Genomic DNA, 20,275 nt, shown 5'->3' with positions numbered 1-20,275 from the left:
TAAGATTATTTTAACATAATACAGATTTTTGCATTCCGAAGGACTAAGATCGTCATCGTGAGGTGTGGGTACGTCATGATACGTGAGTCTTTTAATATAATAAGGCACAAAAATTTTAACTTCTTAAACTTTAAACTTTGTAGGGACTGGTCTGCTCTTATCACTACGATGGATTTAATCTTATTATGTACTAGCTTTTGCTTGCAGCTTTTACTCGCGTTAATTTATCTCTTTAGGGGTAGAATTTATCCTTTCTTAGAGGATGCCTACGTCATAGTAGCTTAATACATGCAAAATCTCAGCCTGATCGGTTTAAAATTGACAAAGTTTCATACAAAGTTTCATTCCCTATTTTATCCTCTTGGTGGTAGAATTAATCAAAATCCTTTCTTAGCGGATGCCTACGTCATAACATCTACCTGCATGCCAAATTGCAGCCCGATCCGTCCAGTGGTTTGGGCTGTGCGTTGATAGATCACTATGTCAGTCACCTTTGAGTTATATATATTTAGATTATATATATCTTAATATATTAGTGCTGGTTGGTAGTTTGTATTCACACGTTTCGACTTGTAAAACGTGAACTTACAAGGATTGTTTAAAAGAGCAACACACAAGTTTCTTGCTCATTCTTCTTGTGATGAGAGATTTCCGAATAAGCAGTAGATTAAAAAAATTGTTATGACTATTCAAAAGTGCTTAAATTAAGTTGATTTGAATAAATGATTTTCTATTCTACTTCATGTTATCAGTTTGTATTATTTCTATCTAACTTACTATGACGAGTATTATTATTTTTCTTTTTAATTTTTCTTTTATCTATGGCTGGACTAATTTTGCCCCGTAAATATTGCGGTAGTATATTCATACAACGGTTCTTTAATTTTTGAAAATCGAATATGGACCGCCTCTTTCTTTCGGCATCCAAACTATTTGGCCATCTTAGCGTTGTGTCTTCATATTCATTTAACGTTCTTCTATTTAAATCGTCTAGTTTTTTCTTTGCCAATTCTCTAACAATCTCTGATTTAGGACGATTTTTGTGTAAGAGACCTAATACATCCTTTGAATTTCGAAATAACTTTTTTATTCGCTTCAAAAATGATTCTTTCTTTTTACTTGCAGTTCTGTTGTAGACATTCGTTTTAATAGTATTCTGATTCCTTATAATTCTTCTAACTTTGGTTTTTAAACCATGTAAATCATTATTTATCCTTATTAATATTTTATAAGCAATATCTATATTACTAGGTATCATTCGTCTGCTTTGAGCAAAGTCGATCAATTTTAGTGCATCATTAATTTTGATAACGTCCTGATATAGAGTTATATATAATAATTTCATGTTATATATGCGGTCGAATTGTGAGCTGTTGCCAATAGTTTCTATCAGATTTTCGTATTTTGTACCAACCTTTAGTAAATCGTTGGTCAGGTTGTAAATTGGATCATCAACTCTTAAACCAGTAAACGCGAATTCAACAAAATTATATTGAGTTATAATTCTACTTAATAGTTTCCTGGATTTCTGAGATAAAGTATCCAAGGCAACAGTATATGGCATCTCATTATCAATAAGCTGAATCATTTCAATAACAAAATCCTTTGATGTTTTTCCCGACATTCCGTATTTCCGCGAATGTCTTCTGGAATTTCTATCAATTGTAAATTCTGTTTCATTTTTATTTATTTCAATATGTTCTTTTCCGTTCTTGTGAATGTAATATTTCATTGCACGGAACAAACCTTTTAAGTCTTTGGGTAGATTTGATGACTTTGGTAATTTTTGTATTGTAATCATATCTTTAATTACTTCTAAAATATCATGTTTAAGTTTATGCATATATTTTTCTTCGCTTCTAAGATCGTATTGTGGAAATATATTAAATTTATAAAATGACATGTATGTCTTATTAGTAGTTGTTTTATTTTCTTTATAGTCCAATAAAGTGTCATTATCCAAAACTTTAATAAATTGAAGAAGACTATCTTTTATTCGTATTAATTCTTTAAGTTCATCCTGCTTATCGTTAACTATGCTGCTTAATGGAAATAATACATTTTCTTTTAGATCTTGAATCTTGTCTGTTTTATTATTATCCTCTACTGTCGTCTCTGTAACATTTGCTTGTGGTATGTCCCTTTTCATTATATTTATTACATTAAAATCTCCCATTTCAGTTAAATTTTCATTTATGGAATTATTGAGTTTGTCAATTAAGTTATCTGAAATTATATAAATATTTAAAACACTGTTAACCATTATATACTTTTGATACTACTCTGGATATTTCGATTACATTACATACAACTAAATAATTCTTATTTTACTCACCAGGTAATCTTTTTTGTACTGATGCTAATAAGTCAATGACATTTTCAGTTGCTACTTCTACCGATGTTTTGTTGTCTTCACCATTTTTGATTGCATTTGTAATATTTAAATATGGTTCATTTATAAGTAATTCAATGTTTGTGCGATTTTCTTCATTAGCTTTTGTATATTCGTGGCTGATAGAATTTCCAATGTGCGGGGATTTGTATATAGGTTTGTTTATACTTCTTAAAACTTCTTCAAATTCTAGATAGTCTGCATCGGGTGTTACAATAGAATCCACATAATTCGAGTTAATTTGTGAAAAATCTAAAATGATTAAGTTTATTAATGGAATAATACTTTAATTACAAGATGGTACTTTCTTTAATAACCAACGTATACCATAATATGTAAACCTTACCTTTGTTGATAGGTAATGCTACATTTTCCGTCCACATATCTTTTTTAGAATCTTTTGTTTCTTTACTAACTTGCAATGGTTGCACCCCATAGAACCAATCTAATAATTCTTCAAATGTTAGTTTTCGTTTATTGTTTCCTTCAACAATCTCTTGACTCTGGGCCTGTGTTACTGAGCGTATCAGTCTGTTTGATACTTTATTGCCTGAATGTAACTCATAAACTAAATAAAACTATTTTAACAACTATATACATCCTTACTCCTTACTAATATTATAAATGCGAAAGTAACTCTGTCTGTCTCTCTGTCTGTCTGTCTCGCTTTCACGTCAAAACTACTGAACCGATTTAAATGAAATTTGGTACACAGATAGTCTAGACCCTGAGAAAGGACATAGACTTTTGAATTTGACTTTTGAAACAAAAAAAAGGTTGTAAGAGGTTGAAAGTGGGGATGAAAGATGGTATGGAAGAATCGCCATTTTCGAAGCTAAAGGCTTGTAACTTATTTTTGAGACTGTTGATTAAATGTGAATAAATATGACATTAAAAGTTTTAGAAAAAATTACCCTTAAGGGGGATAAAAGTTAATAGATAATAAAATGGATGAAAGTTTTTACATCCGAATAACATATAGACTATAAATATTTAAAAAGATATTATGTAAATTGGTCGACTAGTAATGATAAGCATGATGCAGACAAAGTCGGACGGGTCAGGTAGTATATAATATAATCAGTATCACTTGATGCTGTATCCGAAATGAACTACTTCATTAAACAAAATAGATATTCCTACATTTTTTTGAGGGGTTTGGACTATCGTCAGGTACTTGGACCTGTAGCACTGCGACCTACACAGATCTATTGTGCTCACCGTTTTTAGAGTTCGCTACCCTAGACCCGTCTGGGACAAGAATTGAAGGATATTCTTAGGAGCGTTGATTTTTATCTCCTCAAGATAGAGTGTAAGCTTGTATCTTTTAAATTACGCAACTGATTTTCAATATCGCAATTGATTTTAATGTAGTCACCAATAGACTAGAAAAAAGCAAGTGTTTCTGGTTGGGCTAACTTCATGCTCATCCTATCATCCTCCACTAATGCCCCGCCAGCGTAAACCGTTAGCGCTGGCGGGTGTACCATTCCAGTATCATCCTTTAAAAAAAACAGCATTAGACTATAAAAATCTTAGATACAAAGAGGAACACTTGTTTTTTTCTAATCTATGATTGTAATAGAGTAATAAGCAATAATCATAAACGGCTGTAGTAGTCAGAAAAAAAATATTTCAATTTAACCGCCTCGGTGGTCTAGCGGTTAAGCACACTTTACTATTCTATGGTCGCGGATTCGATTCCTCGCACGGCACAAACATTTGTATTCATGAGTATGATTGTTTGTATCGGGGTGTTTTTATGTATATTATGTACGTATTTACAAAAGAAGTATCTATGTATTTATATCAGTTGTCTAGTACCCATAACACAAGCTTTGCTTATTGTGGGATTAGACGGCGCTGTGTTTCAAAGGAAAAAAATAATATACCAAGAGGCGAGTGATGATTCTTACCTTTTCTTATATTCTCTACAGTCATCATCAGGACCCGGTGATCAATATTGATGATGTCATCAGATTGACATCTCTGTACCGATCCACAGTCCCACTTGCCGTCTTCATCACAACTGCATTCGGTACAACCCAAGCAAATATTGTCTGCGTGCAGATTTTTTTTTTATAACTTCTCGCCCCGGCTTCGCACGGTTGTACATGTATTATATATATAAACATTCCTCTTGAATCATTTTATCCATTAAAAAAAAACCGCTTCAAAATCCGTTGCGTTTTTTTAAAGATTTAAGCATACATAGGGACGGACAGACAGCGATAGCGACTTTGTTTGACCTGCGTGAAATTTATAGCCTATATGTTATTCTGATGTATAAGCTATATCACTGTAAAGTTTCATTAAAATCCGTTTAGTAGTTTCTGCGTGAAAGAGAAACAAACATCCATCCATACTCATAAACTTTCACGTTTATATTATCATTATATAGTATTAAAAACAAAGTCGCTGTCGCTGTCTGTCCTTATGTATGCTTAAATCTTTAAAACTACGCAACGGATTTTGAGCCTTTTTTAATAGATAGAGTGATTCAAGAGGATGGTTTATATATATAATACATGTACACCCGTGTGAAACCGGGGTGGGTAACTAGTTAATAATAAGATACATAGATACAGACACCTAAAAAAAAAGAAATTCAGTCCCATTTCTTGGCAGTTCTTCTCAATTTAATCTATATACTGAACTGGAGGGTAGGGAAAAAATATAATATAAAAAACTAGACGTTTATAAACAGCTGAAACGTTTTACATGAATAAATTATATTTATTTAACACTTGAATAAAACAATATTGCGACTATAAATTGAGATGTAAGCTATCCTATCTTTCAAGTTGGATCAAATTGCACACAATTGCAAATCAGGTTTGCAATCGGTTCAGTAGTTTAACAGTCCATCGCAGACAAACAACGTGACACGTAATTTATATATATAAAGATTAAGTAATATGATTACCTTTATGACAGTCAGTGTAGCGAGATATGAACGGTACACATTGGTGAATTGAAGAGGACGATTCTGAAATAAAAATATTTAGTAATATATTAATAACTAGATATAGATCAAAATTAAATTTGGTACACAGATAATCTAGACTCTGCGAAAGGACATAGGCTACTTTTTAATACGAAAAAGATTTATAAAGGGTCGAAAGAGGATATAAAAGGTGTTATTTTTAAAGCTAGAAGCATATTTATTTATATTTAATCAGCAGCCTAAAAAATAAGTTTTAATCTTATTTTTTACATATATACATGGGAAATCGTTATTTCTAAAGGCTTTTTGGGTTAGATGATTAATTATTGGTAATTTATTTGGTCAAATATACGCGATATATACCCGAATGAATTCGCAGGCACAATTAGTATTAATTCAAAGTTAAAAAAAACTAATAAAATCAATTGAACGTACCTTTTTCTATGAAATCGAACATCATCGAATCGACTGCATCCCTGAGAGTTGGATTATGATTGTCATCATTATTTGTATCACCATCATCATTCAATAGATTGGCCGCCAAACTGTAGTAGTTACATTTACTGAAAATCAGATTCAATGTTTGTATTGACGGTAGGAAAAGAATTCTAATACAAAAAGCGGTTAAAAGGTCCTACATGAATATCTAAATAATATTTGATTTGTGATGATTGAAATATTTTACTTACTTTTTTACAAATTTATTAGAATTAAAGAATTTATTCAAAACAATACAAAATTGTAACAATAACATTTCTATTTTTTTTTATAAAGAATTCAACTGCTAATTGTATTCTGCTGACGCACGTATATATATAAGTATATAATACAAAATATAAAATATAAAACGCTGGACAATTAATACAGCGCCATCTCATCCCACGGTTAGCAGAGCTTGTGTTATGGGTACTAGACAACTGATATAAATACTTAATTACTTTTTTATGTAAATACATACATAATATACATAGAAAACACGCAGACCGATACAAACAATCATACTCATGAATACAAATGTTTGCACCGTGCGAGGATTCGAAGCCGCGACCATCGGACGTAAAGCGGTATGCTAAATCGCTAGACCACCGAGGCCGTCGGTCTATATACATATACCTTTACCTGGATTCATCCATAATAACACAGTCTTGTCCGTAGCACAATTTGCAGTCAGCATCGTCACTTCTTCCAAACATCGAAGGGGCTTTCGTAAAGTGGAACCCATTTTGGCTGGATACTGTCACTATCAGATAAGACATTTGTGAAAGACAAATAAAATAAATAACTAATTATTAAATAATTAATTTTTATAATAATTGTTAACATAAAAACTTTCATCCCCTATTTTATTTAACCCCTTAAGGGTAAATTTTTTACAAACTTTGAAGGTCATATTTATTTATATTTAATCAACAGCCTTAAATATAAGTTTCAAGCTTCTAACTTCTAGCTTCAAAATTAGAGAATCTTCTTTACAATTTTTCATCTCCCCTTTCAACCCTTTACAACCCATTTTGTCTGTCAATATCAGGTAAGAAATGCGTGAAAAACAAAGAAAGTGAAATACAAATAATCTTTATTCAAATAAACTTAATATACGCACTTTTGAATAGACATATTTTGATTCTACCACTCATTCGGAATGCAGATGCATAACAAGAAGAATATGCAAGAAACTTATGTGTAGCTCACTAAAGAAATAAATGACTAATTATTAAATAAAAAAAAATATTTTTACGACCTAGTTGTAGATTTTTTTTAAGTTTTATAATAGTTGTTATCCCCAACTTCATCCGCGTGGAACCTATCATTTTTTTTATTAAAATAAATAACATTCATAAATAAAAGTAGCTTAAGTTATACATTAGCTATACTCCTTATAACATAAACTATGGGTGAGTGTAAGTTACGTCAAAATATGTTTTATTTTTCAACTATCTGACACGCGTAACTTCGTCTGCATCACATTTACTTGGCACACATGTCGCCCAAATGAAAAAAATCTTTTTAAATTTTAGCCTATGTGTTACTCATTACAATATGGCCTATAGGCTAATGTACAATATATATAGGTTAATAATAATTTAATGCCTGATGTATGAGCTATATCACTGTAAAGTTTCATTAAAATCCGTTCAGTAGTTATTTCGTGAAAGAGTAACAAACATACACCCATCCATCTATCCATCCATACTCATAAGCTTTCGTGTTATATATATAATATTAGTAATAAGTAAGATATTCAAATTTAAATTAAAAAACCATTTATTCATGTAGGAAATTTTAGCCGCTTATGACCGTAAATTTTTTTATATTATATTTTTTTCCTACCGTCAAGTTCAGTATATATATCCAATTGAGAAGAACTGACAAGAAACTCAATTAAATTATTTTTTAAAGCCAGTTTATTTAGAATGCATCTGTGCTGTTATAAGTTTTTTTTTACCCTTGCGACATTGGATTCTAATATATTCTTACAAATGTGGGTAAGTCCTCGCGGTTACGGAGGAGTAAACAAAACAAAACAACAAACAACTTACCGGGGATTCCGCAGATGCCGACGAACAGACAAACAGACAAAAGGCGCATGCTGCCGCGTTACCAAGTGAACTTTACGGGTAACTTGTGTTTTGTAATCTGAAACTTTGTTGATATGTTGACGCACATTTCAGGCGCGGATTTGGATGGTTCCATTCAAAATACTAAATCGCATTTTAAGAAATTAAGACATTAAGACCACATGCCCACTGGTGGGTATGGTAAGAAAGGAAGTAAATAACGCGATGACTGCGAACAGGGATGAATGGAAGCGAAAAACATATTACGCCACAAATAAATGGGATAAGAAAGAAGCAGATGATGATGCCCACTGGTGGGTCACTCCGCAACGAAAGTAAATTTACATGTTGGGACCGGGTGAACACCCGTGGGCACTTCAATTGAAATAAATCTACGAGTTAAATAATGTCTACATCAAATTGTTGTACATTCAAAACATGTTTCAAAAATAATATAGGTAATTAGCAATAAAAAAATGCTGGACCCTATCTGAGAAAAAAGATTTTACAATGTGGTCTTCAAAGTGTTAAGAATTTATTTAGACTAATACAAAATGATTCATCATCATCATCATCATCATCGCAGCCCGGAAGACGTCCACTGCTGGACATAGGCCTCCCCCAAAGATCTCCACGACGATTAAAATGATTACAATAGCAAATCAAAATTCAAATTCAAAATATCTTTATTCATGTAGGTCTATCACATACTCTTATGATATGTCAAATCTACCGTCAGTTCGGAATTATTTCGAGATGAGAAGAACTGACAAGAAACTCAGCTCGTATTCTTTTGAAATAAATGTTGTACATGTTTACAATAATACAGATTCATTTTTCAAAATCAAATTTGGAATAATAGCGTGACCACCAGCAATGCATAACTGATGCACAGTTGAGAGCTTCAAAAATGACGATACTTCCATACAATCTTTCATCTCCCTTTCCAACCCCATATAACCCTTTTTTCGCATTAAGAAGTAACTTATGTCCTTTCACAGGGTGTAGATTATCTGTGCACCAAATTTCATTTAACTCGATTCAGTAGTTTTGGCATGAAAGCGCGACAGACAGACTGAGTTACTTTCACATTTATTACAGTAGTAAGGTAGTAAGGGTTATAGATTTTTTATACTACGTCATTAGCAAGCATACGGCCTATCGAATGGTAAACGGTTACCGTAGCCTATGGACATTATATATATTACACCGATTGACAATATAGAATTTTTACAATTATTTCTGTGGGAAAATGGGGCTGCGGGAGTTCGCGCATCAGTGGCACCGGAGGCGGAGCGAGTACGAGAGGACTGCTGGTGGTACGCGTTCAAGAAGGAAGGACACCGCTGAAGACGGAGAGCTGCCCGGCACCGATGCCGTTTTTGTTTCGTCCGCTGCCCCAGAAGGGGGAGAGTGCGAAAGAGGGGACAGAAGTAGAAATAATTTGTAGGGGTCAAGAGAATGCGTGCTTTTCAGCGCGAATTCCCCGCAGATTCGGCCAGTACAACCGAGAGGTTGGAATGGCCATGGGTTGGTGGAGGGTTGTGGGAAAATGGTTATAAAAATAAGTTTTTTTATAGCACAGGGGACAACTCACCTGATGGTAAGTGATTACCGCCGCCCATGAGCACCGGCACGACAATAAGAGAATTTTAAGTCCATTGCCGGCCTTTTCAAATACTAATTTAAATTCAAAAATCATTTATTCATGTAGGATATATTAGCCGCTTATGAACGTCAATTTTTTTACATTATTTAAATTTCTTCTCTACCGTTCAGTTCGGTATATCCAATAGTGAAGAACTGGTAAGAAACTCAATTGGATTACTTTTTTTTTAAAGCTAGTTTATTTGCAGTCTATATTTATATAGGTGTCTATGCCTAACATTAAATAAAATTCCTGTACATGAACAAAACTATTGCCATACACGTACGTCATTCAAGTAATCGTTTTAAGAAGAAATAAGCACTTTTCTTGAAGGTTTCCATAACGTATCGGAAATACCATTGCTGGAAGGTGATTCAATAATTTGGTTTTGCGTGGCAAAATGTTGTTTAAGATAATTTAAAAGGTCCCCTAAATCCGTTGTAACTGTAGAAACGTGAATTTTCCTTGCATGTTTACAAACAGACCGTGCTGTTGTTGGAGTCGGCCGATTTATTTAGTATTCTGGTGGTTTTCGAAGATGTTGGAGTGGTTGCTGGTGCTGGTGATGCACCAAGCTGTGGCCAGAGGTATGTACTGATGACTGAGGTTATTTATTATATCACGTAGGTGGCAAACAAGCATACAGTCCATCTGATTGTAAACGGTTACCGTATCCTATGGCCGCCTGAAACACTAGGGTGTCACGTGCGCGTTGCCGACCCTTAAGAAAACTTAATATACCCTTCTTGAAAACCCCATACTGTAGTCTCTCGAGAAAACTTCGGCAGGTAGTTCATTCTAATTCAATTGGGTGATGATGAAATGGTGCACCCGCCTGCGCTAACGGTATAGTCTGGTGATAGAATGTGTACGTAGTCAGGTTAGTTAGACGTTTGTGGACAATTCAGCATGATTATATATTATGGTTTCTAGATCATGTTTAGGTAGACCTGTTAGTAATGGTGCCATTAGGGGAAAGGGGATTGTTAGTAACGTGGACTGTTGACTCCAATGCTAGCAATGTACCACATCATGGTCGGGTTGACCTTTACACGTTCCTCATGGAAACCACAGTGATAAATTCCTGGTGAATGTGTCATGATGGGCTAACTGACATGACCTCATGCTCATCTTATTATCCTCCACTGGTGCCTGCCAGCGTAAACCGTCAGCGCATGCGTGTGCACCATGCCATTATCATTTATTTAAAAAATGGTATCATCAATGACTTCCCTCCACCCAACTTTACTGCAGCCATGATGTTTTTTTATGGCAACTACTTCACTTAACTTTCTAGGTTTTTTTTCACGGGCAGAATTATTTTTGTATATTTATGACCGCTGGACAACCTCAGTGGTCCAGCGGTTTAGTGCACCGCTTTACGACCGATGGTCGCGGGTTCGATTCCTCGCACGGCACAAACATGAGTATGATTGTTTGTATCCGTCTGGGTGTTTTCTATGTATAATATATGTATGTGTTTACAAAAAAAACAAGATATCTATGTATATGTATCAGTTATCTAGTACCCATAACACAAGCTTTAGCTAGCTTAACTTGGGTCTAGATGGCGCTGTGTGAATTGTCCTGAGATTATTATTATTATTTATTGTAGATAGGCCTCGATGGTCTATGGTTCGATTCATTCGATAGATACACATAGAAACTTGTGAAGCTATGAATAATATATATAGAAAACACCCAGACCCATACAAATAATTATAGAGATGTCTATAACATATATATATAAACATTGTAAAGAAACTGGCTTTTTAAAAAAGAATGAAATTTAATTGAGATTCTTGCCAGTTCTTCTCAATTGGATCTATATACTAAACTGGACGGTAGAGAAGAAATATAATATAAAAAAATGACGTTCATAAGCGGCTAAAATGTATCTTTGAGTACAAAACGCGCTTGCTAATTCAAAACAAAGAGAAATTTGTTTGTTTTTAATTTTACAAAATTGTTGTTGATTTTTCGCCAGTTACTGGTATTGTCTCAACTGTATTTAGTTTTATAACTGACTTAGACACTCGCATATCTGCTTGCATGTATTTAGACGGTTGACTGGCGGTTTAGTACTCCGCCTGACTTCCGATCGTTACGGGTACGATTCCTCGCATGGCACAAACATTTGTATTCATGACTAGCTGTTCCTGCGACTTCGTCTGCGTGGAATACAACTTTATTTTTCTAAAATAAAAGTAGCCTAAGTTACTCCTTATCACATCAGCTACCTGCCAAAAAAGCCCCGTTAAAATCGGTCCAGCCATTTCAGGGATTAGCCGGAACAAACAGATAGACAGACAGACAAAAATTGTAAAAAATGTTATTTTGGTGTATGTACCGTATTCATATGCGTGTAGTAAAAAACGGTTATTTCAATATTACAAACAGACACTCCAATTTTATTTATATGTACACCCGTGCGAAGCCGGGGCAAGTAGCTAGTCAAAAATAAACTGAATCTCTAAAAGATGAGTGAACAATGTTTTAAGATTATTATTATATTTCAGATACACCACATAATATCAACTATACAACCATACGAGTGGAGAACTGTCCTGATGTAGGCTACTTCTTCCAAAGGGAGTTGACTCCTAATACAGTAGATCCTGGGCCTTGCCGCCTCTGCTTCTGCCAGGGTAGTGGAACCGCTGTATGCTGGGTGAGGGAGAACAGAAGATGTGACGTGGAGGGCTACCATCACCATCATGTTGGTAGACGGTTAGTTCACAGTTTGTGTTATTATTTAAGACTAGCTGTTACCACGACTTCGCCCGCGTGGAATTTACCTTTATTTTTCTGAAATAAAAGTAGCCTAAGTTACTTCTTATTACATCAGCTACCTGACAATAAGAGTCCTGTCAAAATCGGTCCAGCCATTTCAGAAATTAGCCGGAACAAACAGTTCGACAGACAAAAATTGTAAAAAATATTATTTTGATGTATGTACCGTATTTATGTAGTAAAAAACGGTTATTTCAATATTACAAAGAGACACTCCAATTTTATTTATATGTATAGATTTCAATTCAAATTCAGAATATCTTTATTCATGTAGGTCTATTACAGATTCTTATGATATGTCAAATCTACCGTCAGTTCGGAATGATTTCGAGACGAGAAGAACTGACAAAAATTTAAAGATTAATTTTGAACGAATCTCAAGTACTTAAGCATTTTTGGTGTTAGGAATAATAATTAAAATGAATGGAATACACACAGCGCCATCTAAACACACAGCGCCATCTAGTCCCAACTAATACATTTTTTCTTCCAAATACATACATAGAAAACACCCAATACAAACAATTATATTCATGAACTAGCTTTTGTCCGCGGCTTCGCTCGCGTTAATTTATCTCCTTAGAGGTGGAATTTATCAAAATCCTTTCTTAGGGGATGCCTACGTCATAGTAGCTTTATGCATGCAAGGTCTCAGCCCGATCGGTTTAAAATTGACAATGTTTCATACAAACTTATTTTATCCCCGTAGGGGTAGAATTAATCAAAATCCTGTCTTAGCAGATGCCTACGTCACAACATCTACCTGCATGCCAAATTTCAGCCCGGTCTGTCCAGTGGTTTGGGCTGTGCGTCGATAGATCACTATGTCATTCAATCACCTTTGAGTTATGTATATTTAGATACAAATGCTTCTTGTTTTTTCGGACTACTCTAATGCTGTTGGCTGCAGCTGGCCTTTCAGCTTCACCGGACGATAGAGGTCGAGTGCAGATGGCACTCTAAACCAAAGGAAGGACTTATGGAGCAGCTGAAGACTAATTTTGGCCTGACGGATATGACTTCAATTTGAGGGCACTGCTAGCGACGTCGACTTGGTCAAAAGTTTCGTCCACAATGGACTTGGACGATGATAGATCGTGGGGCAGGAAAATATTGTGAATATGAGCTAACAGTTTATTGTTTATTTTCAATTTATTTCTAGAGTAACTACTTTAGTTACTCTAGAAATTTAGTTGATAATTCTCACGTCACGGTCTATTTCTGTACCAAAATTAATTTAAATAAGTCAGTCTTAAGAGCGTTATTACTTATAGACAGAATTAAATTTGCATTTATAATATTAATAAAGAATAGTAAATGAAATAAAACAATCTAGCTAAGTACGAATACATTGTTATCCCTTCCGGTTTTTTGCGAGGGTAGTGGGGCACAAGATGGCGGATGGACAGTGACTCGGACAAAATGGCATTATACAAGCAGCCCGCGAACGGAACGGACGTGTCCAGCGCGTGGGTCTAATAATGATTATGATTTAAATATTTACAGGCAAATCGACGGAGCACGGGTGCGCCGGAGTCCAGTTGGATTGAGTGATATTTTCTTCAAAGATGCAGCTAGACAAGGTTAGTGATAAACTGATTATAGAATTAATAAGTATTGATTTATTCTTGTGCCCTATACACCCTCCTCTTTATGAAATTATATCTGCATTTATATTCCATATGCATGTATTCTAATTTTGCAGTGTTCAATAGAGATTCGCCTGAAGTGTGTAAGCCGTATGAGTCGAGTTTCAGCGAGGGATGCCCTCCAAGTATTACTTATTTCTGATTAATTTAATAATAGTAGTAATGTCTTAGTAGCTTGGGACTAGATAACGTTGTGTGAATTGTCCAGGGTTATTATTATTATTGTATCGTACTTACGAATACAAATGTTTGTAACATGCGAGGAATCGAATCCGCGACCATTAGAGTTGTAAACCGCCAGACCACCGAGGCCGTTAAATTGACTTACATATGTGTCTGAAAATATGATTTAATAATTTTCGAATTTGAATTTGTATACAAAATTTTTTGCTTCCTAGCTGATTGGTGTACCGGCTGTACGGTGTGTGACTGCGATGCAAACGGACATTGGGACTGTCATATACTGAGTTTTTGTGATGACGGTAAGTGGTAGTTATTTCCAGCCCCTGATCTACATTTTTTTCGAGGCGGGTCAAAAATTAAAAAATGCCGCCCCTTAAGACTCCACCCGCCCTCTCCCTCTGGCCAACATTTTTACATCATACATATCAACATACAATTTGTCCAATTAGTATTATTGTTAATTATTGTGTCATTTTCAAATACATTGAACACAAACAATTTACTTTACGTCTCAGTGGTTAAGTTGCCAAAGACGCGTTAATGATAAGAAGAGCCCAGATTACGGGTTCTCAGTTGCTACCCCTAGATCCGGGACTGGTTGTTTCTATTCTATACTAGTGGAGACCATAACTTTTTACGCGAAAATTACTTAGATTACAACTAAAACATTTCTCTATTCAGACAAAAAGAAAAAGAAAGCAGAGAAGACTAGAAAATCACCAAAGAAAATAATAAAACAATCGCAACCGTCTGTTAAAACGATTTCTAAACTTCCAAAACAAACTACGAGGCTACCAAACCAAACATATAAGAGACCAAAACCTAAACAAATGAAAGGAGCTGCTGTTGCAGCTAAATTTATGAAGAAAGGAAGGACTGTAAAGGAAAAAGGCATAAGTGCATCTCCGAGACCAAAGATTATTAAAAAAGATATCACAGCTAAGAATGAAAAAGTAATAACATACAAAAAACCACAAAAAAACAGTAATGCTTCAGATATAGACGCTATCGCTCAAGAAGTAGTGAAACGCGTTATAACAGCAATGCGTAAACTTATAAGAAATCAAGTAAATGCTTCTTTACCAAATATAATAAAGACGGTACAAAAAAGATCAATGGAGCAGTTTCTTAAAGATCAATCAATGAATAATAATAGAAACAAAGGCAAGTATAAAATACTGGCATCGCATAGGAAGCAGTACAACAAAACGTTGCCCGTAAAGAAAAATAAACCATTGAAATCAGGAATTCATCGAAATATAGTTGTGTCTAAAGCACAGAGTAAAGACACGTATAATAGAGGACAGGATGAACTACGCAGATATAGGCGAGAGTTGAGGCAACCAATAGAAAATAATATATATAATATATATCAAGGTAAGTTTTATAGTTAGTAGTTTTATTACACTAATCTTTAGTGCTGCCAACTTTTAATTTATAATAGATTCTTATAAAAAACAATTAAATTGTCGACAATGAAAAAATGATGTACAAGGTTAATATTTTTTAGGAAATGAAACTACTACTTCTACCAGATCTAACACTACATCTACCAGATATATGGCGACTGTAACAGAAAATTCAATACTGAATTACACAAAATCCGATACATATTCTACATATTCAATACTCACAGCACCGGTAATTAGAAGTGAAAAGACGGAAAATGAAAGTAAAACATTTGTTAATAATAATGATACAACAACAAATTCAACAAGAATAAAATACAATGAAGTCAAAACAAACAATAATAATATAAGCACAATAATATCATTATCAGATATTTGGACTGCAAATGAGTTGAAGTTTAATCAATGGTTTCATTTAAAAATGTTGAAAGATGGAGAAAATAAGATGAGAGGACATGAAATAAATCATACCATAGTCAGAACTTTAAATGATACAGCACGTAATAATAAAATAATAAACTACAAAAAGAAAGTTCATAGAAATGATATCAAAAGAAAAATTAGTGATTCAAGAAAATACAATTTGAAAAGAATCGTGAATTACAAAAATAACGGAGATAAACGGAAACTTGGTAATGAGATCAAAACTCAAATATATAATAAAATAGAATATCTTCAAAGTTCATTAAAGAAAATATTAGATCAATTTCGTAAGAATAATTCAACTAAAGGAAGAACGAAAGCAAATAAACTAAATGTAATCAAATACTTTAAAAAATTCTTTAGGAAAATATTTTATAAACCCAAAAATAAAACCATGAATGGCGACTTAAAAATTAATAAGCATACAATTGAATCTCTGTGTGAAAGTTTTGGTCCTTGTACTGTTACGAATAGTAATAGTGTTGTCTTACAAAAGAAACTGAAGAAATTGAATGGAGAGACCTTCAGCATAATGAAAACGATATTTATAATAAAAGGCTTACTTAAACTTTTAGAACTGCCATTGTATTATAAAAAAGGTAATGCTGACAGCTCAGACAATAAAACTTCGGATTTAACAAACGATATAAAGAAACTAAATACAGTTTTAAGAATGCCAGATGTTAATAATGATTATGGTAATAAATTAAGTGAAACACAAAAAACTCAAACATATTACATTAAAAATAATACAAAAGTATTTATAGCCTCTGTTAGAAATTTCATTTATATTTTAAACGATGTAGTTGGAATTATAACCAGTACTAATGAAAGAAACAACCAAAAACCTTATGGAAATTACCAAGGACATAAAATGTCAATTACTGATAACTTGAACTCCACAAATGCGGAACCATTCAGAAAATTACAAAATATACTACTGAAGTATAACTTTATGCAAAATAAATTCATACGAAAAATGTACAATATGCTATCAAAGTTTCAGAGGAATGTATTTCAAAATGACACTAAAAGAAGAAACTTTTATAATAAACAGTCTGTAAAAGAAAACGATAATTCTAAAGCTATTGATAATTTTTCAAGAAATATAATTGTAAATTTAAGAAAGCTTAACAATCTTGCTCGAACACTAAATACACGAGGAAGGAAAAAACGGGAAATATTGAAAGGCGATGATGGGATCGAATATTTGTTAATGCTAATGGAGTATTTAATTAAGCAAAATTATCCTATACGTACAGCACCAGGTAAGATCTTAAGGTGTTTTTATGTTATAAAAATACCTACCAACAACAACATGTAATTATTGTTATAGATAGTTCTTCACATAACATTTTTCTTAATATTCTTCCTATGTTTTTTATGTTACAGTTAATGATGGTATAGATTTAATATTAGAAGCCATTAAAAATGCACCGGATATAAAATCTGTAAAGAAAAAAGTACTCGACACTAATACAACATCCAAACCAATACACATGCCTAGAGAAGACAGTATTTCAGATAATTCGAACAGGATATCGAAAGAAGATAACTTTCGGTCTACTTTAAACGATTTTAATTCTAAAAATGCAGAACAATTTCAAGATGTTGCTAACTTAAATATTTATAAGAATGGAAAAGAAGTTGAAAATAAAACAGATCTTAGTGTTTATGAAAACACTATTACACAAGTATCATTACGAAATAATGACTATACAGAAGAACCAGTATCGGAACTTCCATTTGAATATGCCACAAATGAAAGAAATAGTAGTGGTGTTACTCAATTTGATGGTCATGAACGAGATAACGAAAAAAAATTGGACATATTTTCTGCTGATTTTAATGACGAAAATGACATCGGTGATGATTTAACATCTACTACATTAAATTCCAATTCTGATGCTGATAATTCTATGTCTAGTACACAAATTCCTGATACGACAACTGAGATTAAGCAAGATAAGATAATAATGAGACATTTCATTGCAGGCACTGCCAATGATTCTATAAAATCTAAGATAGCGTGGGCAGATGAAGATTATAGTGATGAAACTGGTAATGTAACTGACATAACCACAGATCCACTAACTCTAACGAAAATGCCTAAAAAAGGTATACAAAATATCAGTAGTATTTCTAGCGAAGTCCAAGATACAAAGAAATTGTCTCACTTGAACACTGAGGAAATAATATCAAAAAAGGAGAGAGATTTCTTAAACTCATTGGATTACGGTACGGAGAGGTCGTTACTAGAAGAATCGGATTCTAAAGATAACGTCGAAGATAGGTTTTCAAGTGACTCATTTCCATCATATTTTGTTTAGCTGACTTTCAAAGATTATACCTATGTACTTGTAAACTAAGACTGAATAAAAATACAGTGAAATCTGGTTAAGTGGGACCTGGACAAGTGACAAATCTAATAGTATTGAGAGTTGCAATGAGATCCCGGTACTTTTTCATTGAATTACCTTTGTTAATGGGACATTTCAACCTGGTTAAATGAGATTTGAATTCTAAGATTTTTTCGTTGTTTATTTATTTAACTTCAATGCACACAATATACAAAATATAGTAAAGTACATTTGGCGGAGTTAACACCATGCGGCATTTTCTACCAGTCAACCATAGGTGGTGCAGAGAATAATTGTTGGCGGTGCAAATATAATAAATGATGAACAAAATGCAATAAAATATAAACAGACCGTTAAATACAATATATATATAAGAAATACAATCATAAATTACATAAATATATACTAACTAGCTTTTGCCCGCGGCTTCGCTCGCGTTAATTCCTTTAGGGGTGGAATTTATCAAAATCCTTTCTTAGAGGATGCCTACGTCATAGTAACTTTATGCAAGTATAGTCTCAGCCCGATCGGTTTAAAATTGACGAAGTTTCATACAAACTTTCATCCCCTATTTTATCCCCTTGGGGGTAGAATTAATCAAAATCCTTTCTTAGCGGATGCCTACGTCATAACATCTACCTGCATGCCAAATTTCCGGAAAATTTCATGTCATTGTCGGTTCGATGACAGAATCATGCTCTCGCTCTTTCACTTGATTCATTCATTTACCAGTTGAATCCTTCATACTCGAGTTGGCAGAAAGTTAACTCGAGTTAGTAACTCGAGTTGACACATCTCTATTTGAATATCTCTCGCATATGCTTTGTTTGTCGGTACTATTTTAGGTTTTTCCTCCTCTAAGAAAAGAATGACTGTACATTTCTACCTTTATAAACTCTCCTCTGTAAATGAGACAACTTCAATTTTAAACCTACTTAATTGGAAAACTGTATCAACGAAAACCCTTAATAATTGGTACATAATTCTTAGTCCCTTGAGATCCCAATTAGCCAAGTTTCACTGTATATAATTAATTTATATTTAATACTTTTAAGGTAACTATTAAATCGTGATATAATATTACACTAATTTAGAATTCCCAAGCCCAAATTTAATAAAACAGGATTGTAAGTTCAGAAAACCAGGACTATCCAGTTTAAAAACAGAATGCAGTAATAGTGTTGTTATAGTTATATTAATATGTAGTAACATTCAAATAATTAATATAATCAGGTTTTTAATAAAAAGAATTTAATAAAATTATACTGTTGAAAATCAGTAATTAAGAGGCGCACATATTTTAAACTCAGGACGCTGACAAATGACTATTCAGGACTTCCCAGGACACTTCAAAAACACTAGTTCACTAGGACAGGTCCTGGGAAAACAGGACTGTTGGCAGTTCTACACTATATATCTATTTGTGCACTCGCCGTTGCTTTAAAAATTAACTTTGAAGTAACGAGTAATAAAACACTATTTCCTTCAAGACAAAATATGATATGAATATGTACACAGACAAAAACATAGCAAACAAATAGCTACAATGTACACTTGAAAAGTAAACTATAGAGTGTTTTAAGGATTTAAGAACTTCATCTAAGGACACAAAATAAAAAGCAAATCTATAAAACACTAGCTGACCCGCGTAACTTCGTCTGCATCACATGTACTTGACGTTTATCTGTATATTTCGCCCTATTTACATAATATCTTTTTAAATTATAGCCTATTAGCTGTGCCCGTGGTTTCGCGTGAAATTTATAGCCTGTGTTATTCTGATGTATAAGCTATATTACTGTAAAGTTTCATCAAAATCCGTTCAGTAGTTTTTGCGTGAAAATGTAACAAACATACATCCAAACTCACAAACCCCCGGCTTTGCACGAGTGTACCTGTATTATATATATATATAT

The 20,275-nt window shown here is 33.5% G+C and overlaps 2 protein-coding genes across 2 annotated transcripts; one reads left to right on the top strand and one right to left on the bottom strand.

Moving 5' to 3' along the window:
• Positions 1-748: 748 nt before the first annotated feature.
• On the bottom strand, positions 749-6,595 carry LOC131849721 (uncharacterized). The gene is made up of 7 exons (XM_059199835.1): positions 6,459-6,595; positions 5,775-5,902; positions 5,319-5,381; positions 4,309-4,452; positions 2,739-2,942; positions 2,336-2,644; positions 749-2,226 (listed from the first exon to the last, which is right to left on the bottom strand). Exons 1-7 carry the CDS (start codon positions 6,593-6,595, stop codon positions 749-751), a joined length of 2,463 nt encoding a protein of 820 aa, XP_059055818.1.
• Positions 6,596-10,080: 3,485 nt separating this feature from the next.
• On the top strand, positions 10,081-20,254 carry LOC131849720 (uncharacterized). The gene is made up of 9 exons (XM_059199834.1): positions 10,081-10,129; positions 12,044-12,272; positions 13,842-13,918; positions 14,041-14,109; positions 14,383-14,466; positions 14,849-15,544; positions 15,678-15,808; positions 16,358-17,267; positions 17,392-20,254. The coding sequence occupies exons 1-9, from the start codon at positions 10,081-10,083 to the stop codon at positions 18,327-18,329; spliced, it is 3,183 nt and encodes a 1,060-aa protein (XP_059055817.1). The 3' UTR covers positions 18,330-20,254.
• The last annotated feature ends 21 nt before the right edge of the window (positions 20,255-20,275 follow it).

This window comes from Achroia grisella, unplaced genomic scaffold (genome assembly GCF_030625045.1).
Source record: "Achroia grisella isolate CSIRO2021 unplaced genomic scaffold, CSIRO_AGI_Agris_v1 utg660, whole genome shotgun sequence".
NCBI lineage: Eukaryota > Metazoa > Arthropoda > Insecta > Lepidoptera > Pyralidae > Achroia > Achroia grisella.
Note: the sequence above shows the minus strand (reverse complement) of the source record. Positions and strands in the feature narration are given on the sequence as shown.